Genomic DNA, 21,592 nt, shown 5'->3' on the forward strand with positions numbered 1-21,592 from the left:
CTAAACAAAGATTTACTGAACTAATGAATACCTGACTACAGATCTCACAAATTCATTTGGTTTAAACAGAATATTCCCTTAAAATAACATCCTTGGAGAGAAATATACTCATACCTTCCAGTGAATTATACTAAGCAATAATCAGATTAACAACCATGCGAGTGCTGTTACTGAGCCAAGGAAGTATTTAAGTGAAAAATATGGTGGACAAGAGGAAGATGGGCAGACAGAAAGAGGGGAAGTAGCTGTCCAATCTTCAGGGAGGTAGCCTAAAGGGTCTACGCACAAAAGTGAGTGATAGAAGTAGGAGACTGGGTCAGAAAACTTTGTGGAAGGCCACATAGCTTCCCTGCCAGGGCCACCAGACATTCCTAAGTGCATACAATGTCAGACACTGCACCAATGACACCTTTATATAAATGACCTCCTTCAGTCCTCACCGCAAGTAAAATAGGGTATTATTATGCCTATTTTAAAGATGAAAAAAAACAGCAGTTTGGATAAGTTAACTTGCTCAGGGCATACAACTAACAATTAGATTCAAAGCCCAGTGAGCCTGTGGCTATGTTAAAGTCATTGCTCACAACCATTAAGCCAAATGGAGAATGGCTTCTTTGCAATTAGTCACAGACTTAGGAGTAGAGTATAACTACTTAGGTCTTAAGTGTAGTCTACAAAATAAATAGCCAACACAGACATGGTTAGACAGTCTGAAAACCTCAGGCTTGTTATCCCCAATTCAGACATGACATCTGGTTCAGGCTAGTCTCAGTTAATCCACAATGTAGACCTCTAATTTAGCAATGCAAAGACTTAACAAGTGGGTGAGGAAAGTATACAATGTGGCTACCATCTCTGTTTAGGCATCCTCCACATAACAGAAAAAAAATTACTCTGACAGTTGTATGGCAACTAAATTAATGGGAAGCAAGAATATAAAAAGGAGACAACATATAAAGCTGTGGTCATAATCCAGGTGAACAATGACAGTGGCTTGGGCTAGGTGATAGCAACAGAAATGGAAAGATACATTCTGATTCAATATGTTTTAGAGGTAGAGCTGACCAAACTTACGAATAAGTAGAATGTGGGATGAGCGAACAAAAGAAATCAAAATGACTACTCTTTTGATTTAGCAAGTCACTGATGGTAGTCCACTTACTAAAAAGGGAATGACTGGGAAATAAATACATTTAGGGAGAGAAGGAATAAAAACTTCTGTTTTGTCACAATAAATTTGAGGTATCATTTAGATGTATAATATGGAGTTATCAAACAGGCAGTTGGATATTTGATCCTTACAATAATCCTGTGAAGTAGACAAGGAAACTCAGGTATCCAAATTTTACAAATGAGGAAACTAAGGCTTTGAGAAAAAGGTCTGTCTTAGTACAAAATACTTTTATTAGTCAGTCAATGCCCCTTAACAGAGGGCTGATTCCACATTTTAAGAACAGGAACACCTTCACTGTTAAAGACTTCTGTTTGATAAAATATACCTACCTACCTAGCTTGCCTCATATAAGTTACATAGCTGCTCTGAAGGTAAAGGTCTTTTGTATCCAGAGAAGATGCCCCCAGAAAACGGACACTTATCCAACTAGCAACATTTAATATATGTAAAACTTAACTGAGATATATGTATAATGGATATTATTGACTATCTTCTTACAAGACTGTCAACAAGTAAATACATACAGACAATACGAAGAAAGGCATAAAATTCTCTTTAAGGATCCACTGCCAATTTTTAATTCCATTTGTATTAAGGGCTTGTGTCAAAAAGCCTTCTGGGGAATACAGTTCCAAAATTAGAAAAACCAATTGGGACATGACCAGTTCAAGAATAATCACTTCATACTGCTTCTCAAGACTGTAGCTAGTGTGTAAGACAAGCTCATGCTGTACTCAGTACTTCTTTCACCATGCTAGGACTGCTTTTTCCCCTTTTGGTTGCTTTAAAGTGGTGGAAACTTCTGCATTAGAAGACATATTTTGTCACAGAGTATTTTATCACAAGCTCAAGGCATCTATTATAATCCTTTCAAAGTTCTAGAGGCACCCTGCTAAAATGAAAAACCACACTAAACAAAACAGGAAGAATAGGTGTTAAAAAGGAAAGAAGAGGTTGGGTGTGGTGTCTCACATCTGTAATCCCAGCACTTTGGGAGGCTAGAGCAGGGGGATCACTTGAGGCCAGGAGTCCTGAAGCCAGGCTGGGCAACAAAGCAAGGCACTGTCTCTACAAAAATAAAATGAAATTAGCTGGCTGTGGTGGTACACACCTGCAGTCCCACCTTCTAGGGAGGGCTGAGGCAGGAGGATCGCTTGAGCACAGGAGTCTGAGGATACACTGGTCTACGATCGCACCACTGCACTGCAGCCTGGGGGACAGAGCAAGACTCAGTCTCAATAAATAAATAAATAAATAAATAAATAAGGAAAGAAGAGAGAGAAGATGCAAGGGAGGGAAAAAGGGGTAAAGAAATGAGAAGAGTAGGGCAAACCTGAGGTCTCCAGAATGGCAGGCACAGGTTTGGTGGCTGGAGAGGTTGAGGTGGATGCACTGCTATATTTTTTTTTTGCCGGGGGGAGACAGGACAGAGTCTCGCTGGGTAGCCAGGCTGGAGTGCAGTGGCGTGATCTCGGCTCACTGCAACCTCCCCATCCTGGGTTCAAGCAATTCTCCTGCCTCAGCCTCCCGAGTAGCTGGGACTACAGGCTCACATCACCAAGCCCAGCTAATTTTTGTATTTTTAGTAGAGACATGTTGGTCAGGATGGTCTCCATCTCTTGACCTCGTGATCCGTCTGCCTCAGCCTCCCAAAGTGCTGGGATTACAGTAGTGTGCCACCGCTTGATTGATATTGACCACTTGATCCATATTTTGATCAAGGTTATGAAGCCCCTGGTGTGCAGGAAGCGGCTGCAGTGCTGGTGGAGGAGGAAACTCGCAGATAACCAACCTAGTATGAACTACCTGAGATACCTGACAGTCCCGTATTATTCTGCTTTTGAAACTGACATAATGAGAAATGAATTTGAGAGACTGGCTGCTTGACAACCAACTGAATTGCTCACTATGAAACAATATGAACTTCCAGCCCCTTCCTCTGGTCAAAACAAATGGCATTACCGCATGGCAAGAATGTGTAAACAATTCTATGGCCTAGTTAGAGCATCAAGCAGTTAGAATTGAGAATCTGAAACTAATGTCACAGCATGGATGTAATGCCTGGAAAGTATACAATGAAAATCTAGTTCATATGATTGAATATGCACAGAAAGAACTTCAGAAGTTAAGAAAACATATTCAAGATTTAAACTGGCAGAGAAAGAACATGCAACTCACAGCTGGATCTAAATTGAGAGAAATGGAGTCAAATTGGATATCCGTGGTAAGAATTATGAGACTGAACGGACTATTTTTCAGCTAGAAAATGAAATCTATCAAATTAAACAGCAACATGGAGAGGCAAACAAAGAAAACATCCGGCAAGACTTCTGAAAAGACAATTTCGTGGGTAGAAAAGTTGGGCTCTCACAAAAGGCATCTGAACTTTTAATGAACTGTGAAGGACAACAGCAACTTCCCAAAACCACTGATGTTTAAATGTTTAGAAATCATAGAATGTGTGGGCTGCTGCAGCAATTCTATTTGTATATCTCAACAGAAGTAAAATGTCTAGCTTGGTAGTACTTTTATAGCCATAAAAAAGAAAAACCTTTAGGCTTTCAAAATAAGTATGACTTTAGAATAATATTATGTCATAGAATTAATTTTGAGCCATGTGGGTCATGTTTTGTATCCAAGGATCTTTATTCAAAGTTTTCAACATGTACAGGAAGTTGGAAACTTTTGGTTTATTACCTTGTCTAATAAAGAGATAGTTCTAAACACATTCTTGATTACCAAACAAGACTTCAGAAACACAGTGACTATACAGAGTCATCGTTACCATCATCATCATAGATAACTGTTATATCAAGCTTAATATGTGCTGAACACTGTCCTGAACACTTTGGGTAGATAAACTAGACAAATATGAATAAAAATCATTTGGTCCTCACAAGAAAAAAAGAAAGAAAGACGTGAGAAGAGTGGCAAATGACCACTTCTTGATGGCAATCCTTTATGAGAAAGGATCCACAAATAACATGCTTACAAAGCATCACAAAACCCTGCAGGAAAAGCACATTTGTTTACAGGGCTTGAATCCAGAAATTAGTACAGTCTTTTCCCATATTTCAATCACAGTGTCAATCATCAATTTCAAATGAGTAGTCATTATCAATGTAAGGTAAAAAATATTCAGCTTACCAGAACTTCACTGAACCTTCATGCTGACTGCCAGCTTTTCATGTATGCACTTAAAATAAAAGCAATAGCCTGGCTGGCACTACAAATAATCTTAGTATCCTAAGAATTGAAAGGAAATGTAGGGGTCATTATATCCAACCCTCTCATTTTGTGGATAAGGAAACTAAATAAAGCTGAGAGAGATAAAGTGCATCATCACAGAGCCCTTCAAGATGAAAAACATGTTTTCTGACTCTTAGCCACCATTCCTTGTACTATACCATGCTATCTACAGAGCAAGAAAGAATGCTGCCACAAGGGGTAGGCCAAGGGTTTACTGCAGCTACATCAAGGGACAAAAGGTGGACAGGGCTGAGCACCTCAGTGCTACAAGCAAGGCCCCAGCCCACAGCCTGGCTGACAGTCTGCCACTCTTCTCAGCCTGCACCCTGCAACAGCTGACAGCTTTTCCAGCAATACTGCTGGGCTTTTTCCCCTAGAGCTTTTGGGTAGATGGGGCAGAGTTTGAGGTCTAGTAGCTGGCGCCCTCTTCCCTCAAGGTCCTTAGAATGAGGCCCTTGAAAAGTCACTCAGCAGGGTCGCTTCCATGGCTTCAGAGGAGCACGAGCCCTCCCCAAGGATGAGGGGAAATGATACCTCTCTGCTCCCTGCCTTTAAACCAGCATATTCCCAACCGGTATCACACATATCCCTGCAAGTATGTTTTAGCTCTGATAGTTTCTGCTTTCTAAGCTTTTGCCTAATCACAGCATATATAGAAAATTCCAGAATCACCACTCTAAAACTCCGTAGCATGGTCATGTGGAATTTATACTGACATGTTAGTGTCTGCAGAGAACAAAATTTCTAATTGAAATTAGTTTTGGAAAAGTCTCTTGTAGTTATTAGGGAAGCTATAATATATGCAGGATTTATATTCAGTTTGCCCACTGCAAACAATTGTATAAATGAATGGATTGATAAAAATAATAACAATCCTCCCCTGTGCAATCTAGGATTTCCTCTTCTCCCAAAAAACGAACACTTCAACAGTCTTTTAAAATCTTCCATAATATCATATTTCATGCATTTAAACATACACACATGCACACACACATATTTTTTTCCTAGAAACGTCCTTGGTAGGTATTCTTTTTATTAAAACACCTATATAACTGTGGAATTCAAGCTACATATTGCAGTTCCAAGATTCTCTCATTAACTAGTAGAAAATAAAATCTAAAGAGTAAACATTCCACCACTGCTAGTCCATATTTCTCACTACAGATCAATTCCCAAACTGCTAATAATCTCCACCATCTCTCAATCCCACTGAAAAACTGGTCTGGATTTTCTTTGACAGTGTTAGCATTTCACTGGCCTGATTATAGAAAATAATCATGAAGAAGGTACTTACCGCATAGGCACCTATCAAAAATGCTGCATTTGCTCTTTTCCGTTGGTCAAAACAGGTGTAGTGCACTATTTTCTTTCTTGACAAACTGTATGACTATAAAGAGGAGATAAAAAGAGTTAGTGTAACCACAGAGACAAAGTTAACATATACAGAAGGCAAACATCATCTCTTAACCTTCAAGATGTGCCACAACCCATAAAATTTAACAACGTTCAACTTTAATTTCTATGGCATTTGAGGGTTGGAGAATTACTAGCTCAGATTTTGTACAGCCCAATCATAATGTAAGAATCAACAATATAATTAATATCTTTCTCTCCAAGAAAAGAAACTAATATGGTGGAAAATAATTAAATTACTGGCATCTCTATTAACAGGAAACATTTTTGATGATTTATTCTAAATCTTCTATAGAAAGTCTCTTCACACTTTGTTACCCCCTACATGCCACTCCAACTCCCAGGAATGTTATCTATAGTTTTCATATAACACAATTTTTTTAAATGTCAACCAGTCTACTATGATCTCTAAAAAATCGTATTTTTAAAGACCAATATTAATATTTTCTTTCTGGGATGTTCTATAACAACCCCCTTCTAATATCCGAAAATACTTGGTTAATGGAAAAATACCATTAAAAAATTATATCAGCAAACATCTTAATACAACACATTATAATAGCCATCTATTAAATTCACGAATTCAGACAGTTATTAAGCACCTGTTATATGCCAGGCAATATGCTGCATGCTCAAGTATTTAAGTTCAAAATAATCAACATGGTATGTTGTACACATGCTAAACATGAAAAGAAATGACAAAAAGATCTGGTAAAATGAAATCAAATTATTAATCAAAACTCAAATAAGTATAAGACAATGAGAACACAATGTAACTCAATGAAATCTGCTTGATTTCCTCACTTTTCAAAATTTATGTATTTTGACAATTGATTTTCTAAATATAGGCATGTAAACTGTCTTTAATGAGCTAGCAAAAAAAACACAGGCACAAAAGTACATTTCAGTATTTGTCTATAAATTCACATTGACTATAAAAGCAGCTTTTTCTATCTTATACATTGACTACAACACACAGAAAATCCCTGCTTTTAGAAGCTCTTTAAAAAAGGTAAATAGAGCTCAACTATGTACTTTTCTTGATCCTGCTATTGTCTACAAAGAAAAAAAAAACTCTTCCATCTCTGAAGCCCATTCTAAGATGAAACTGCAACACTCTGGCTTTACCACGTAACCACAGAAAGTGTATCCCTCCAATGAGCCAGGAAATCTTCATCACTCCAAGTCAGGCATTTCTTTTATAACCAAAAATCATATATATATATATATATATATATATATATATACATACATATACATATATATATGTATATTTTTTTTTTTTTGAGACAGATTCTCGCTTTGTCACCCAGGCTGGAGTGCGGTGGCGCAACCTCGGCTCACTGCAACCTCCGCCTCCCAGGTTCAAGCCATTCTCCTGCCTCAGCCTTCCATGCAGCTGGGACTACAGGCACCCACCACCATGCCCGGCTAATTTTTGTATTTTTAATAGAGACGGAGTTTCACCATGTTGGCCAGGCTGGTCTTGAACTCCTAGAATCATATTATCTGAAAATGGTCGTACCCTTTTATCTTTTATCTTTTTTTTTTTTTTTTTTTGAGACAGAGTCTTGCTCTGTCACCTTACCCAGCACCCAGGCTGGAGTACAGTGGCATGATCTTGGCTCACTGCAGCCTTGACCTCCCGGCCTCAATCGATCCTCTCACCTCAGCCTCCTGAGCAGCTGGGACGACAGGTACATGCCACCATGCCTGGCTAATATGTGTATTTTTTGTAGAGGTGAGGTCTTACCATGTTGCCCAGGCTGGTCTCAAACTCCTGGGCTTAAGCGATCCACCTGCCTTGGCCTCCCAAAGTGCTGAGATTACAGGCAGGAGCCACGACACCCGGCCAGTAGTGCCCTTTTTATTAAACTTTTAAAAATTAGTATGTGAGGCCAGGTGTGGTGGCTCATGCCTGTAATTCCAACACTTTGAGAGGCCAAAGTGGGAGAATCACTTAGGGCTGAGAATTTGAGACTAGCCCGGGCAACATAGTAAGACCTCATCTCTACAAAAAGACTGGATAGGAGTATCACTTAAGCCCAGGAAATGGAGGCTGCAGTGAGCCATGATCACACCACAGCAGTACAGCCTGGGCGACAGAACAAGATTTGTCTCAAAAACAAACAAACAAAAATCAAACAAAAAAATTAGTATTTGACTCAAAGAAAGTATCTTATTGCCAACACCCTTATTTCCTGACAGGTTTATACAAATACTCCTATGAAATAAAGAAAGAACAAAGGCACAGCATTTAATTCAGCTCAGTTGAGTTGATGCATTGAAGTTACCTAGGGATGTAAAGGTTACAACCAATGGTGCTGACACTTGATTTCTTGCTTTCTCAATTTGGAACTACTGACTGCCTGAACATTTCCTTTTTCTGTTTTATTTCATTGTCTCATTGTCTGTTGGGTGGTTGGTTGGTTTTGCCACTTATTTGTTCTCCATCAATAAGTTATGTTTGATTTACCAAAAAGGAAATAAAGGCTCTTCAGACCTAAGCATCTCCTATCATCTCTGAATTGCAAATATCTAAATACTGCCTTACACAGGCCAGGCTCTCAATAAACATGAGTCAGACTGAGCATAGGGACTCGACACTCTCATGGCTCCCAGCCTTTCCCTATTTACGTTTCCTAATTCCCTAAAATACCTGTGGGGAAGAAAATATCAACAGTCTATCTTCAAGTATGGATTATCATTTTCGATGCTCTTTTCTACTAAGAATTTAGGTTTTATGACAAACTACTGCTATTGTTTAATAATGTGAAACTGTATTTATTTTACAAATCTACTTGCTGAAAGCGACAAGTCATAGTGCTGTTCTTTCATCACTGACGCTGATTTCTTCCTTGGGTTTTTTGGAGGGGGGTTGGGGGGAGTAGAATCTTTTGTGTTTACTTGGTTTTGTTTTCTCTCTCTCTCATTCTAAAGTATATAGAATACAGAGACTTTTCCTGGAACATGAACCGTAAAACTAAAGGACAGAACTCTGAGGAAGACTTTCTTTTCACTGTATAGCTATAAATATTCTTTAAGTAAATATAATACAAATTAACACTTTAAAGATTTTAAAAGAATGCTTAAACTTTGTAAGCTTTCATAAATTACATCAGATAGAGAATGGTCTTCACAAAATCTTCCTAGAAACTTTATTTAAAAATATTTCCTATGAGAAACTCCCCACAGGAAGCAAACATAACTGACTTTTTTTTTTTTTAGAGCTTTCTGCCTGATTTTTAGGAAAATGTTTAAAGCTGCTAGCATTTACTTTGCTTAGATATTTTTGGAATTCAGTTTCCTCGGTTAAGTTTCGAAAGCACACCAGCCAAGAAATGATTTCCTGCTTAGCGAAGCTTGGCCAGTATCTCCAAGGTCAAATCACTGAGAGGTGAGTTCTCTCACTCGAGGAATCAAAACAAATTCAAAGTGAATGAGAGCAGAGAAAAATCTACTAATCTCAAAATTAGACCTTGTCCTAATTTCCTAATTAATCTCAAATTTGCTAATCTCAAAATTAGGCCTTGTGCTAATGTCCTTCCTTTTCGCAACTGGGCCTCCCTCTTATGGTCATCCTGGCCCACAGTTTTATACCAGTGATGCTGATCAACAGGAAAGATACTTTGGTATTGGAATAAAAATTTGAGGGATAACAAAATATTTTGTCAATTGTTTAGCTGATGTTTTATATGAGTGGGCTGATTTAAAAAAAAAAACTCTTTAATGTTTTTTCCTCTCAAATTTTAAGCATGTCCTCCACTTAAAAAATACTATTACATAATCAAAGCACCCTAGAAGAAGCAATACTAACACCCAGTGGAGACACTGATGACTGAAGTACCTTCTATGGAACATTAACTTCTCTTTTGAGATATTTCATGGAAGAACTTTACCATGCAGACAAAGTCACAGTTTGGAGGCAATAGGACAGGACTCTATGTATGAGCCCAGTCAATGTTTTCTCAGATTCTGCCCTAATATCAGGAGAATATCATGCCTCTAAATTGGACAGTGGCCTCTTCCTTACTCTGGTCTGTCTCCTCTGTAGCTGGGACCACAGGAAGGTGTCACCACGCCTGGCTAATTTTTGTATTTTTAGTAGAGATGGGGTTTCACTATGTTGGCTAGGCTGGTCTTGAACTCCTGACCTCAAGTGATCTGCTCACCCCAACCTCTCAAAGTGCAGGGATTACAAAGCAAATATGATGAGTGGGCCCTTCAAGGAGAACACGTGCAAGATTATGCCATAGCCACAGGCTTTCAATGAGCTACCTGCTCTATTACAGATTATTTTCTGCTTTACACAAGAAGCTCACAGGTTACAAAAACACTGTATGCCATAACAAACTGAAGTTTAAAATTGGCCAATTCCAATAATTACAGTGTAAATATAAAATAGAGAGGGTCACAGAAAGAATACTAAGACCTCTGGACTATTTGCCGGCTCTGTAGCAGCACAGCACATGACCCATTACAAATCATAATCTGCCGCCAGCCACTATCCACCTTATGTTTTAGATTTCTATCTTGAAACTGGAACAAATACCCTTTTTTTTTTTTTTTTTTTAATACTATCTCACTCTGTCACCCAGGCTGGAATACAGTGGCATGATCTTGGCTCACTGCAACCTCCATTTCCCAGGTTCAAGCAATTCTCATGCCTCAGCCTCCTGAGTAGCTGGGACTACAGGCAGGTGTCACCACGCCTGGCTAATTTTTGTATTTTTAGTAGAGATGGGGTTTCACCATGCTGGCCAGGCTGGTCTTGAACTCCTGACCTCAAGTTATCTGCCCACCCCGACCTCTCAAAGTGCGGGGATTACAAAGCAAATACCCTTCTGAACTTTCTAAACTGAAGTGGACATAGCCAGCCCTCTATATTAACCGCAACAACAGCTCGCATTTATTGCTCACTTATGACATTCCACCATTTTCCAAAGCAATAGGAATGGCACCAGAGGGGTCCAGTTTAATCAGACACATAATGTCTCCCAGACTAGGGGTCCTGGGCAAGGCTAAAATACAATGAGCATACTGTGTTTTACAAGGAGAACATAAGCCCAGAGCCAGAGAGCGCCTTTGATGAACATTTACACAGCAAGAGTAGTAAGCAGGATCAATCCAAAACTTTCTCACTGAGCCTGATAATTTGTGTAAATCTTAATTATGAGGCCATAACAAGTTTCATGCTTCAGAATTTAAATAATTCTCAGGTTGAATTGGTCAATAGTACTAAGACTTTTCAGAAATAACTAAATCTAACTCTAAACCATATTATATTATTATTGTATTATATTTCATTCTCTTAACAGATTGGTTCAGAATCACCTGCAGGGCTTATTAAAACACAGATTGCTGGGTCTCACCTCTAGAATTTCCGATTCAGCAGGGCCTGAGAATTTACATTTCTAACAGGTTTTCCAGTAATGCTGACACTGTTGGTCCAGACATCACACATTGAAATCCACTACTCTAAGATATGACTTAATTTTGGAGAAGCACTACATAAACATGTAACTGGTCCCACCCCTGGGAATCTTTTATATGAAGCTAAAACACTGTCCATCTGGTCAAGTAGTCCCCAAAGAACTCTACATTCTCTTAAAAAGGAATTCTAAATCATGCAATAAGCCTTTTAAAAGCATTTTACAAAAAACACATTTCCCCAGATTCCTCAGCAAACCTTATTACAATTTGTAAATTCATGCATTCCAGGTGATAACACCTTAGGAACAAGTCCCTTTACTGATTCCGTAATTAAGCTGCCTTAAATGTCATTATTCCAGAAGTTCCAAATTCAGATGTTCTCAGGTGCCAAGAATCTGAAGTGGGGCAGCTGGTAAATAAGAAAAGCATTCCCTATCCAAAGCGCAGTAAGCTCCAACCTACTGCTCTCGTGAGGGAATCTGGGTTCAGAACAGTCAGATATTGCAATATTTAAAAGAAGCCAAAATTGAAGCTTTCATAAACTGCAGATGTTGACTATGAATTAAAAATTTTTAAACAGTGTTTATGCTCAAGAAAACATGTCTGTGGACAGAATGCAGGCCACAGGTGACCAATTTGCTAAATCTGGGTGCCAGGATACTGTGGCTGAAGAAGGTTCTATGGGTTCCAGCAGCATGAATTGAGCAGCTGTTGTGTGTCAAACACTTTGCTGAGCAATGCAGTGACAAGGGGAGAAGAAACCCACTCTCTAACCTCAAAGGCTAATGAATATTTAATGCAAAATATTGGCCAAGGCTTATTACAAACAGAGGAGAATAACTGTATAGGGATGCATTTACAGCACACAAAGACCAATAAAATGATACTAATTACAGGTACAGTAAGTGTTTCATTTAACAAGGCAAAAAAAAAGTAGATAAAAGGTGGAATTTAGTATTGACTATCTATCAATTAACATAATCAAACCTACAGAAATTTCTGTATTGCTTACCTGAGAGTCAAAGTTTTGCCCCTGTTATGTAAATCATAAGTGTATATCATAAATACTTAATGGTACTTATAAACCAAAGTACAATGACTGCTATGATAGACTAACAATACAAATTAAGGGTATTGACCCCAGACATTTTCTATCTTGGAAAGAAAAGCTCTGTGGAAGGTTATATTCTAGTGGGATCACTCCTTGTAAAACACAAGCCACAGCAACTTGGAGAGAGAAAAAAATAATGACAAGCTGCACAAATAACAAATAGCTCAGGCTACGCTTGGATTATGGCAACAAACACAAATCATGCACTTGTTCAGCTTCAGTCAGGAGAGCACAAACTACTTAACCATTCAATAACAAAAGGTGATGCAATTAGGCTCAAAGCCAAAGCCAAAAAAAAAAAAAAAAAAAGAGTTAATGGTCAATTTAAAGAAACACAGAAAAAGTAAAATATTCAAGTTATTTGGTTAGAATGCTGTATTTAATTAAGCTGTATGAATCAGTCTGACTGAGCTAAGGAAGACATTAATGCAGCCTGCATATATGCTCTTTAATAAAAATAGAGCCCATGCACCTCCTAAACATGCAAGTTCTGTCAATGATCATGGTCATATTAAGGAGATCACAGCACAGGGACCGCAATGACCAAGGCATCATTCTCTTACAGGTGGCTAGGCTAGCTCTGTAATGGCCGCAGCAATCAGCAACTCCATAGCAATCAGTGGTCATCTCACTGCAAAAGCGATAAAATGAGCAGGTCTTCCTGTGAGCAGCCATGACCTTTACAAGTTTTACCTCCAACTTTCTCAGGAAAGGAATACTCTGGAAAATGTTCTTTGGCTGTACAAAACAAAATATGGTTTATGTTTTTATTTAGTGCCAAGATGAAATAGATTGAATCATTTCTTTAAAAAGAAACAGGTGTCTCTGTGCGGCCCATTTTGTTTCAAACCCAATACATTTCATTAATGAAATGGCACATTTGATTAAAGTAGAAGTCAAAATGTCAGAGAAAAGTTGCTAATAAAGATGATTTGATCGTGTTAATAATCAATAATTGAAGGCACATGAGATTCTCTATAAACGGGGTTCTTCCTGCCTGAGGATTCCTAACAGGCATAAGGGGTTCTTGCCTTGCAAACTCTGTATATGCTCACTCCTATGGGAGTTGACATTGCTTTGGAGCCCCCAGAACCTCTTTAAACTACATGAACTATCTCCAGAATGTAGCTTGCTTTTCTTCCCCACAAACCCATGAGCCAGAAACAGAAGAGAACCACATGAAGAAATCTCAACATGTTTTTGTAGTTATAATAGGGTGGTCTAGTCATTATACCAAAAGAGTTCTCGTGTATATAACCCCCTGATAGGGTGGCAGGTGCCTGGTTTCCAGGATAGGATTATGGCACTGATTCATTCTGCAACAAGGACATTCCCTAAGCCCCACCATCTGCCAGGTACTTCCAATGCTTCAATATAATAGTTGGTTTCATGATACCCACCCCCTTCCCCTTTTATCCTGAAAGGGCTATGTGGGATGTTTTGTAAATTTAAAATTACATTTCCGTGAATATTCCTTTAATCCTTTTTTAAAATAGTCCTCAAGATTACTGTAATTATCCTGTTGATTCATAACAGCAGGTATTAAAAAAAGAAAAAGCACTGCCCTAGAAAATGTCCCCTTTTTTCAGAGATTTTTTTTTCTCCAAGCTCAGGTTTTATTTTTCTCAGAGGAAAATGAAATCAATAATTAAAACTGTATTGATGGCCAAGCACAGTGGCTCATGCCTGTAATCCCACCACTTTGGGAGGCTGAGGCAGAAGGATAGCTTAAGCCCAGAAGTTCAAGACCAGCCTGATCAACATAGTGTGTCACTGCCTCTACAAAAACTAAAAAAAAAAAAAAAAAAAAAAAAAAAAATAGCTAGGTGGGGTGCAGAAGTGTGCACCTATATTTCCAGTAAGTCAGTTGACTGAAGTGGGAGAATCATCAAAGCCCAGGAGTTTGAGGCTGCAGTGAGCTATGACTGCACCATGGCACTCCAGCCCAGGTGACGCAGTGAGATCCCATCTCAAAAAAAAAAGAATAGATTGAGGAAGGTATTCAGTTTTTTCAAAATACCACAACTTTGTCTTTTGTTAGTAAAGTCTTCTTTTTCAGAATACTTTAGCCCAGTGTTCTTAGCATGTCTGTGTCAAGGATCCCTCTGAGAACCTGAAAAAAAGCCATGAATCCTCCCAGAAGAAAAATGTAAATACATACAAAATTGTACATATAATTTCAAGGGTTTATGGATCCCTTGAATTACCAGAATAATAATTCCGGCTCAAGGCTATCAATCATTGATAACATTTAACATTAAATAACATACACAGTTTAACAAATTGTTCTCACTTCAATGCATCTTCCCTCTTTTGATTGCTTCCCCTATCCTAGGGGAAAGACCAAACAGCAACCTATTACTGCCTAACTCCTAGTACTGACAATTTTTTCAAGTACAGTTTAAATAAGCGGCAGGTTTTTTATTGGTGATGATGCCTTTTATGTTTGGATTTTTAATCTAAGCATATGTTTGATGGGATAATTTTCCATTCTAATTGACATAATTAAATTAAGGACATTGGGAATAGAATGCATATGGACACATAAACACAAAAATAGCGATAAATCACCACCTCGAATCATCAACTGGAAAAAAACACCTTCTCATTTCAAAAATGGGAAATTTGGGATTGGAATAAAATGTACAGCAAACTATTACCTATCTATATAAAGCACAGAATGAGGAAGAAAAATCATACAAGCTTTCTTGGAAGGAATAAAAATTTCCAAACTGAAAAATGAAATGTGCCTAAAAGAACTGGGAAATCACACAAGAGAAGAATCCTAAGACGAAGTTACTGGTTAACACAGTGTGAAATTACTCAGAGCAGTAAAAGAGTTTGAGGATCCAGCAAGTGCCATCAGATTCAGCATTTAAGACATTATTAGAGCAGTTTCAGTAGAGTAAGGAAGGCAAAAGTTATATAACAAAGGGTTAAGAAATCAGCGCACAGGAAGGATGGAGGCAGGCTCTTCTTCTGAAACCTCTGGAAGCAAAAGGAGAAAGGGGGATCTGCAAATCAAGGGGATCATGACAAAGTCAAAAGAAGTCTCTGTGTGTGTGTTGTCCCTGCACTAGGCACTGAGAACACAAAGATATATGACATCCTCCACCTTCCACCCTCTAGAAGGTCATAGTCTAGTGAGAATGACAGGTGCAAACAGGTAATTACAATTCATCAATGATAGAGATCTGCACAGAGAATGATGGAAAACAAGGGAGGCACCCTCAGTCCAGTCCCAAAGGACAAGAAGATGCTTCCTAAAGGGTGGTGGCTGGACAAGGTATTAAAGAATGAAGAGCTATCAAGCCAGAGGGTAAGGGCATCCCAGTCAGACTGGTCTTCATGAGCAAATGCATGGAACAGCTGGTATGGTAGAGTAAAGTGCAAGGCTGGGAGTGGCAGGGGTACTGCTGCTTCCCAGTAAATTAGTGCATGAAATCATCCACTGGGAAGACAACAAGGGTGAGAGCTGGCAAGGCAGAAAGACAAGAAAGCAAAGTACCCAAGACCTTACTGAAGTAAGTGACCATGGGCTGCAGGCAAGACACATCAGCAGGGTGCCAGTGGACTGAGAGAACAGGGAGACTGAAGGTCTAGCAGTCCCAGTAGTGTGAGAGGGACAGAATGTGCAAAGTGAGTAACGAAGGCATTTTCCAAGGGGGAGAATCTGGAGTCTGGGTTCCTGGAAGTGAAGCAGACAGAAGGGCCCTAACACTTACTGGAATGAAAGAGGCGGAGGAGCCTCAAAGTCAGCGTGGGACAACAAGGTCAGGTAGCTGGGGCAATGCTAAGAGTGAACAAAGGATGACTATAAACCAGAGGCTATGGTTCCTACCAAAGGGGGAAAGAAGAACAGGAAAAATGTGGTCAAGAGCCATGAAATCTAGTCCTGACTTCGCCTGCTGCATTGGGCAAGTCACACACCTTTCCCAGGCCTCCCTTTCTGAGTCTTGACTAAATGGTCATTTAGATTCCTAAAATTATGTTGGACAGCTTTCCCATATAAAACAATAGCTTTAAGGCTGAGAAACAGGTGTTCATCGATTTTGTAGAAGAACTGTCTTTATTATATTCCCTATCAGAATTCACAAATGTTACATTGGCAATTTTATTATGTATAGGACTTTAAAATGTACAAAGCTTTTACATATTGATATAGTTTGGATATTCGTCCTCTCCAAATCTCATGTGATCCCCAGTGTTAAGAGGTGGGGCCTTGGGTCATGGGGGCAGATCCCTCATGAACGGCTCGGTGCCATTCTGAGGGGATTGAGTGAGTTTTCACTCTTAGTTCCCCCAAGATTTGGTTGTTAAAGAGTGTGGTACCTCCCTCCCCTCTCCCTTGCTCCCTCTCTTGCCATATGACATGACTGTTCCCCTTCACCTTCTGCCTAGAGTGAAAGCTTCCTGAGGGATTCACCAGAAGCAGATGTTGGTGCCATACTTCATGTAGAGCCTGTGGAACCGTGAGCCAAATAAAACTCTTTTCTGTATAAATTACCTAGCCTCTGGTATTCCTTTATAGCAATGCAAAACAGACTAAGACACATATATTTTCTAATATAATACTAATCACCACCCTGTGACAGTTGTATAATTCCTATTTTACAGATGAAGAAACTAAGATTCCACAAAACTGAAGCAATTCCAACTTTGGATTGGTACAGTAAGTCTTTTTCTCCTTTAGAGATTCTATGTAGTATGCTTCATTGAGATAACCCATGACTTATCAACATTTGGGTTTTTTAAATTCAATCATTCAGCAAGTAATGCAGTGCCCATTAATTGTCCTAAAGCTACATATGTCATTCCAGACAACCAACAGATTACCTTACCACTAAAATGAACCAAGGAGAGTGTTTAAACTTTATTAATAATGTTGAAACAAAGCATTATAAAGGAAAGCAAATAGAAACAAGTTTACATATATATACTTACCATACTGTTCAGTGTAGAAAATGGTAGAAAAAATAGTCTCATCTCAACCCATCTACTCTTGTGCAACTGCTAATAAGTAGAACACTGAGTCAGACCAGTGATTTTACTTTCCTAATAATGACTCCTTTCTCTTTGGCTACCCTAGATAGTACTCAGTTCCCAGATTAATTATAATACCCAATTCATACCAACTACATACTAATGACTAATCAAGACAGCAAAGAAATTCCTTGGTCTTCAAAAGAAAAAAATAGACTTCCATTATTTATTAATTATCCTTTTCTTGTTTACTCAGCCATTAAAAGTTCATTTTATACAAAAAGGATATTATTTACTTCCTTGGTGATTGCAAAAACCTCTATTTTACTTTTTAAAATACTGGCTTCTTTTCTGAAAAACAGATCTGGTTTAATTAAAGGAATTTACATGTATCTTTTCAAGTCAGACAACTTTGTAAGTTAATTCCTACAAAAGTTGAGTAAAACAGATTTTATTATGTTGGTTCAAAAGTAATTGTGGTTTTTAACATTAAAAGTAATTGTAGGCCGGGCGCAGTGGCTCACGCTTGTAATCCCAGCACTTTGGGAGGCCGAGGCGGGGGGATCACGAGGTCAGGAGATCGAGACCACGGTGAAACCCCGTCTCTACTAAAAATACAAAAAATTAGCCGGGCGTGGTGGCGGGCGCCTGTAGTCCCAGCTACTCGGAGAGGCTGAGGCAGGAGAATGGCATGAACCCGGGAGGCGGAGCTTGCAGCAAGCCGAGATTGCGCCACTGCACTCCAGCCTGGGCGACAGAGCGAGACTCCGTCTCAAAAAAAAAAAAGTAATTGTAAAAACTACAATTGCTTTTGCACCAACCTAATATGTTATATGATTATTGATTCTTTTTGGTATAATTCCATGTCCTCGTCTCACTTTGAAATCAATGGCAAAAATTTGTAAATTCATAAAGATACAACATATTCTACAGGAAATTCTCTATCAGACTGCTTTTTATACCTAAGTTCATTAAAAACCAATCAAATCAAAAGATAATCACAGAACAGTTAATATGTCCAAGGCATTGTGCTATGTAACACCAGTAACATTTTACCCAGCAGAAAGAGTAAAATACCTGAGCACTATAATTTAGTATTTATCCTTAAGAGTCCACTGTATAGCATTTTGTCTTTCCAACTGAAATAGTTAAGATCTTCATTTAGAAATTGGAAGACGAGATAAATATTGCTTTCTGTGTGATAAAATAAGTTTACTAAAACTAGGTATATAGATGAGTTTCCTCATATGCTTGAAAAAGAAAAAAAAAGCCACATGCCAAAATCCACATAAAAGTACAGAAAATGAAACCAGATACCCATGTGAAATCAAAACTATAGATGAATACTAAATGTATGACCAGAATTCTGTCATCTCAGGTAAATTCCATTCTCTGTCACTGCTGGTTCATCAATCTCACTTGGCTGTTAACTACACAGAACACTTAAGAAACATGCAAAAAATTTCAAACTTGACCAAACAGAAAATGTTATGTGCACAGCTCCAGCCATGATGAGCCCTGTTCATCACTTGGAAATAGGGTCTATAGGCATATCTGAAGGTTTCCGAAAAATTATCCTAGGAGGGAATTTGATAGAGACTCATTAACAACAACCTAAAAGGATTTGTGCTTTCTTTCTTAGATCACTATTCCAGTGACTTCATTCAGCTCATATTGCAATTCATTCTGAAAACTGAAAGAGGTTAACATGTCCTTTGTGGTATAATCAGGAGGATCACTTTCAAATTCTAGGTGAACTACTCACATAAATTTCCAGAGATCAAGATCACCTGACTAAATGTTGTGTGCACACCAACCCCACTGAGCAGATCCTATGGTTCAAATGTTTTAATTCCAAATTATAAATATCACTACAATACTCACTTTTAGTTTCTTGTTTAGTTTGCAGCAATATCTGTACACCATTGCCAAGTTCAGCGGTCCAAAATCTGCATAGAAACTAAGATACAAGAAAATGTAGTATTTAGTCAAAGTATAATTTTCAGTAACATCAATGTTCATCTTTAATTTCATTAAATTTACAATCAAATTTCAATTATCTTATAACTAATCTGATCCATGGTATAATCCAAATAACTAATGGTTTCATCCTAATGCCCTCTAGTTACTCTAACTAGCCTCTTAATAGGGAACTAGTGGCCAGGCACGGTGGCTCACGCCTGTAATCCCAGCACTTTGGGAGGCCGGGACAGGCAGATTGCCTGAGGTCAGGTGTTTGAGAGCAGCCTGACCAACATGGAGAAACCCCATCTCTACTAAAAATACAAAATTAGCCAGGCAGGGTGGTGCTTGCCTGTAATCCCAGCTACTCGGGAGGCTGAGGCAGGAGAATCACTTGAACCTGGGAGGTGGAGGTTGCGGTGAGCCAGAGATCATACCACTGCACTCCAGCCTGGGCAACAAGACTGAAACTCCATCTCAAAAAAAAAAAACAGAACTAATTGGACAGTTTTAAGTTCCACCTCCTTTTATCTGCCTGCCAGACCATTTAAGTAAACACACTAAAGAACAGGCAAAGAAAGAACCAACAGGAATATAACAAGTACATGGCCTGTACTACTTGCTTTTATTTCTTTATCATATATTTTAGTCATAAACTTACTTGTGTACTTTGGATTCCAACTATTCCTCTGCAACATAGCTCACAATTCTTAAGTATCTTAAATCCAGTGGTCTTTTTTCAGTTTTCGTTCTCCACGAACTTTCTGTATTATAAGACACACTGGCTCCTCCCCCTCTCTTCATCCCCCTAACATCTCCAGGATACAGTCATCAATCTGTAGATCTTCTCTGTTAGCCAACGTCACGAATTTAACTGACAACCCTATGGAAAAGTGATGTCTCTTCCGCTTGAGAGCCAGTGTCAGTCTTCTCCATCTCGGCTACCTGCTGGGTCCACCATCTACAGGCCCTTCCGTCACCTGGAACTCAGAATATCTAAAACTCAACCCATCTTTCCTTCACATCAGCCCTCCAGACAAAAAAACACTTTGCTTCTCCCAGTCACTCAGGCATTAAATCTCTCAATCACAATAGGCCAACAAATAAATATTTAATTCTGATATATCAAACAAGCTACTACTATAATTCATCCCTTCCCTTTCTCTTCCTATTTTGCCAACAGAAGTCCAGATCCTTTTCATCTCACACCTGTAGTTTTTTTTATATATATATACTTTAAGTTCTAGGGTACATGTGCACAACGTGCACGTTTGTTACATATGTATACATGTGCCATGTTGGTGTGTTGCACCTATTAACTCATCATTTACATTAAGTATATCTCCTAATGCTATCCCTCCCCCCTCCCCCCACCCCATGATAGGCCCTGGTGTGTGATGTTCCCCTTCCTGCGTCCAAGTGTTCTCATTGTTCAATTCCCACCTATGAGTGAGAACATGCGGCGTTTGGTTTTTTTGTCCTTGCAATAGTTTGCTCAGAATGATGGTTTCCAGCTTCATCCATGTAACTACAAATGACATGAACTCGTCCTTTTTCATGGCTGCATAGTATTCCGTGGTGTATATGTGCCACATTTTCTTAATCCAGTCTATCACTGATGGGCATTTGGGTTGGTTCCAAGTCTTTGCTATTGTGAATAGTGCTGCAATAAACATACGTGTGCATGTGTCTTTATAGCAGTGTGATTTATAATCCTTTGGGTATATACCCAGTAATGGGATGGCTGGGTCAAATGGTATTTCTAGTTCTAGATCCTTGAGGAATCGCCACACTGTCTTCCACAATGGTTGAACTAGTTTACAGTCCTACCAACGATGTAAAAGTGTTCCTATTTCTCCACATCCTCTCCAGCACCTGCTGTTTCCTGACTTTTTAATGATCGCCATTCTAACTGGTGTGAAATGGTATCTCATTGTAGTTTTGATTTGCATTTCTCTGATGGCCAGTGATGATGAGCATTTTTTCATGTGTCTGTTGGCTGCATAAATGTCTTCTTTTGAGAAATGCCTATACTTTTTAAAATCTCTCTCCCCTTCCCAATCATCCTGTATTCCATGAAAGACATTAGTCTTCATAAAGTCTCAGTTCTCACATATCCTCCCACTATTCAAAAATGTTTAATGGTTTCTTACTGCCTGTAGAATAATTCCTTGGCCCAGCAATCAAAGCCTTACACAACATTCCTCTAGCTTCCAGGCTGACCTTATCTCCTGAGAGGTCCCATAGCAAATCTGCATTCCAACAAA

The 21,592-nt window shown here is 38.8% G+C and overlaps 1 protein-coding gene and 1 pseudogene across 6 annotated transcripts in view; one reads left to right on the forward strand and one right to left on the reverse strand.

The window, feature by feature from the left end:
- The window catches only part of CDC14A (cell division cycle 14A), a 175,489-nt gene that overhangs the window by 123,494 nt on the left and 30,403 nt on the right, over positions 1–21,592 (reverse strand). For 3 of the 6 annotated variants that reach the window (XM_058439534.1, XM_058439535.1, XM_058439533.1), the window contains exons 3-5: positions 19,248–19,323; positions 17,325–17,393; positions 5,718–5,810 (exon numbers count right to left, since the gene is read on the reverse strand). In XM_058439534.1, coding sequence (XP_058295517.1) covers positions 5,718–5,810; positions 17,325–17,393; positions 19,248–19,323 — 238 coding nt within the window. The remainder of the gene's footprint in view (positions 1–5,717; positions 5,811–17,324; positions 17,394–19,247; positions 19,324–21,592) is intronic. The other 3 variants (XM_032155246.2, XM_032155245.2, XM_058439536.1) reach the window with 1 other exon arrangement.
- Positions 2,522–3,665, forward strand: LOC116469711 (pre-mRNA-splicing factor SPF27-like; annotated as a pseudogene).

Source organism: Hylobates moloch, unplaced genomic scaffold (genome assembly GCF_009828535.3).
Source record: "Hylobates moloch isolate HMO894 unplaced genomic scaffold, HMol_V3 SCAFFOLD_5, whole genome shotgun sequence".
Lineage (NCBI taxonomy): Eukaryota > Metazoa > Chordata > Mammalia > Primates > Hylobatidae > Hylobates > Hylobates moloch.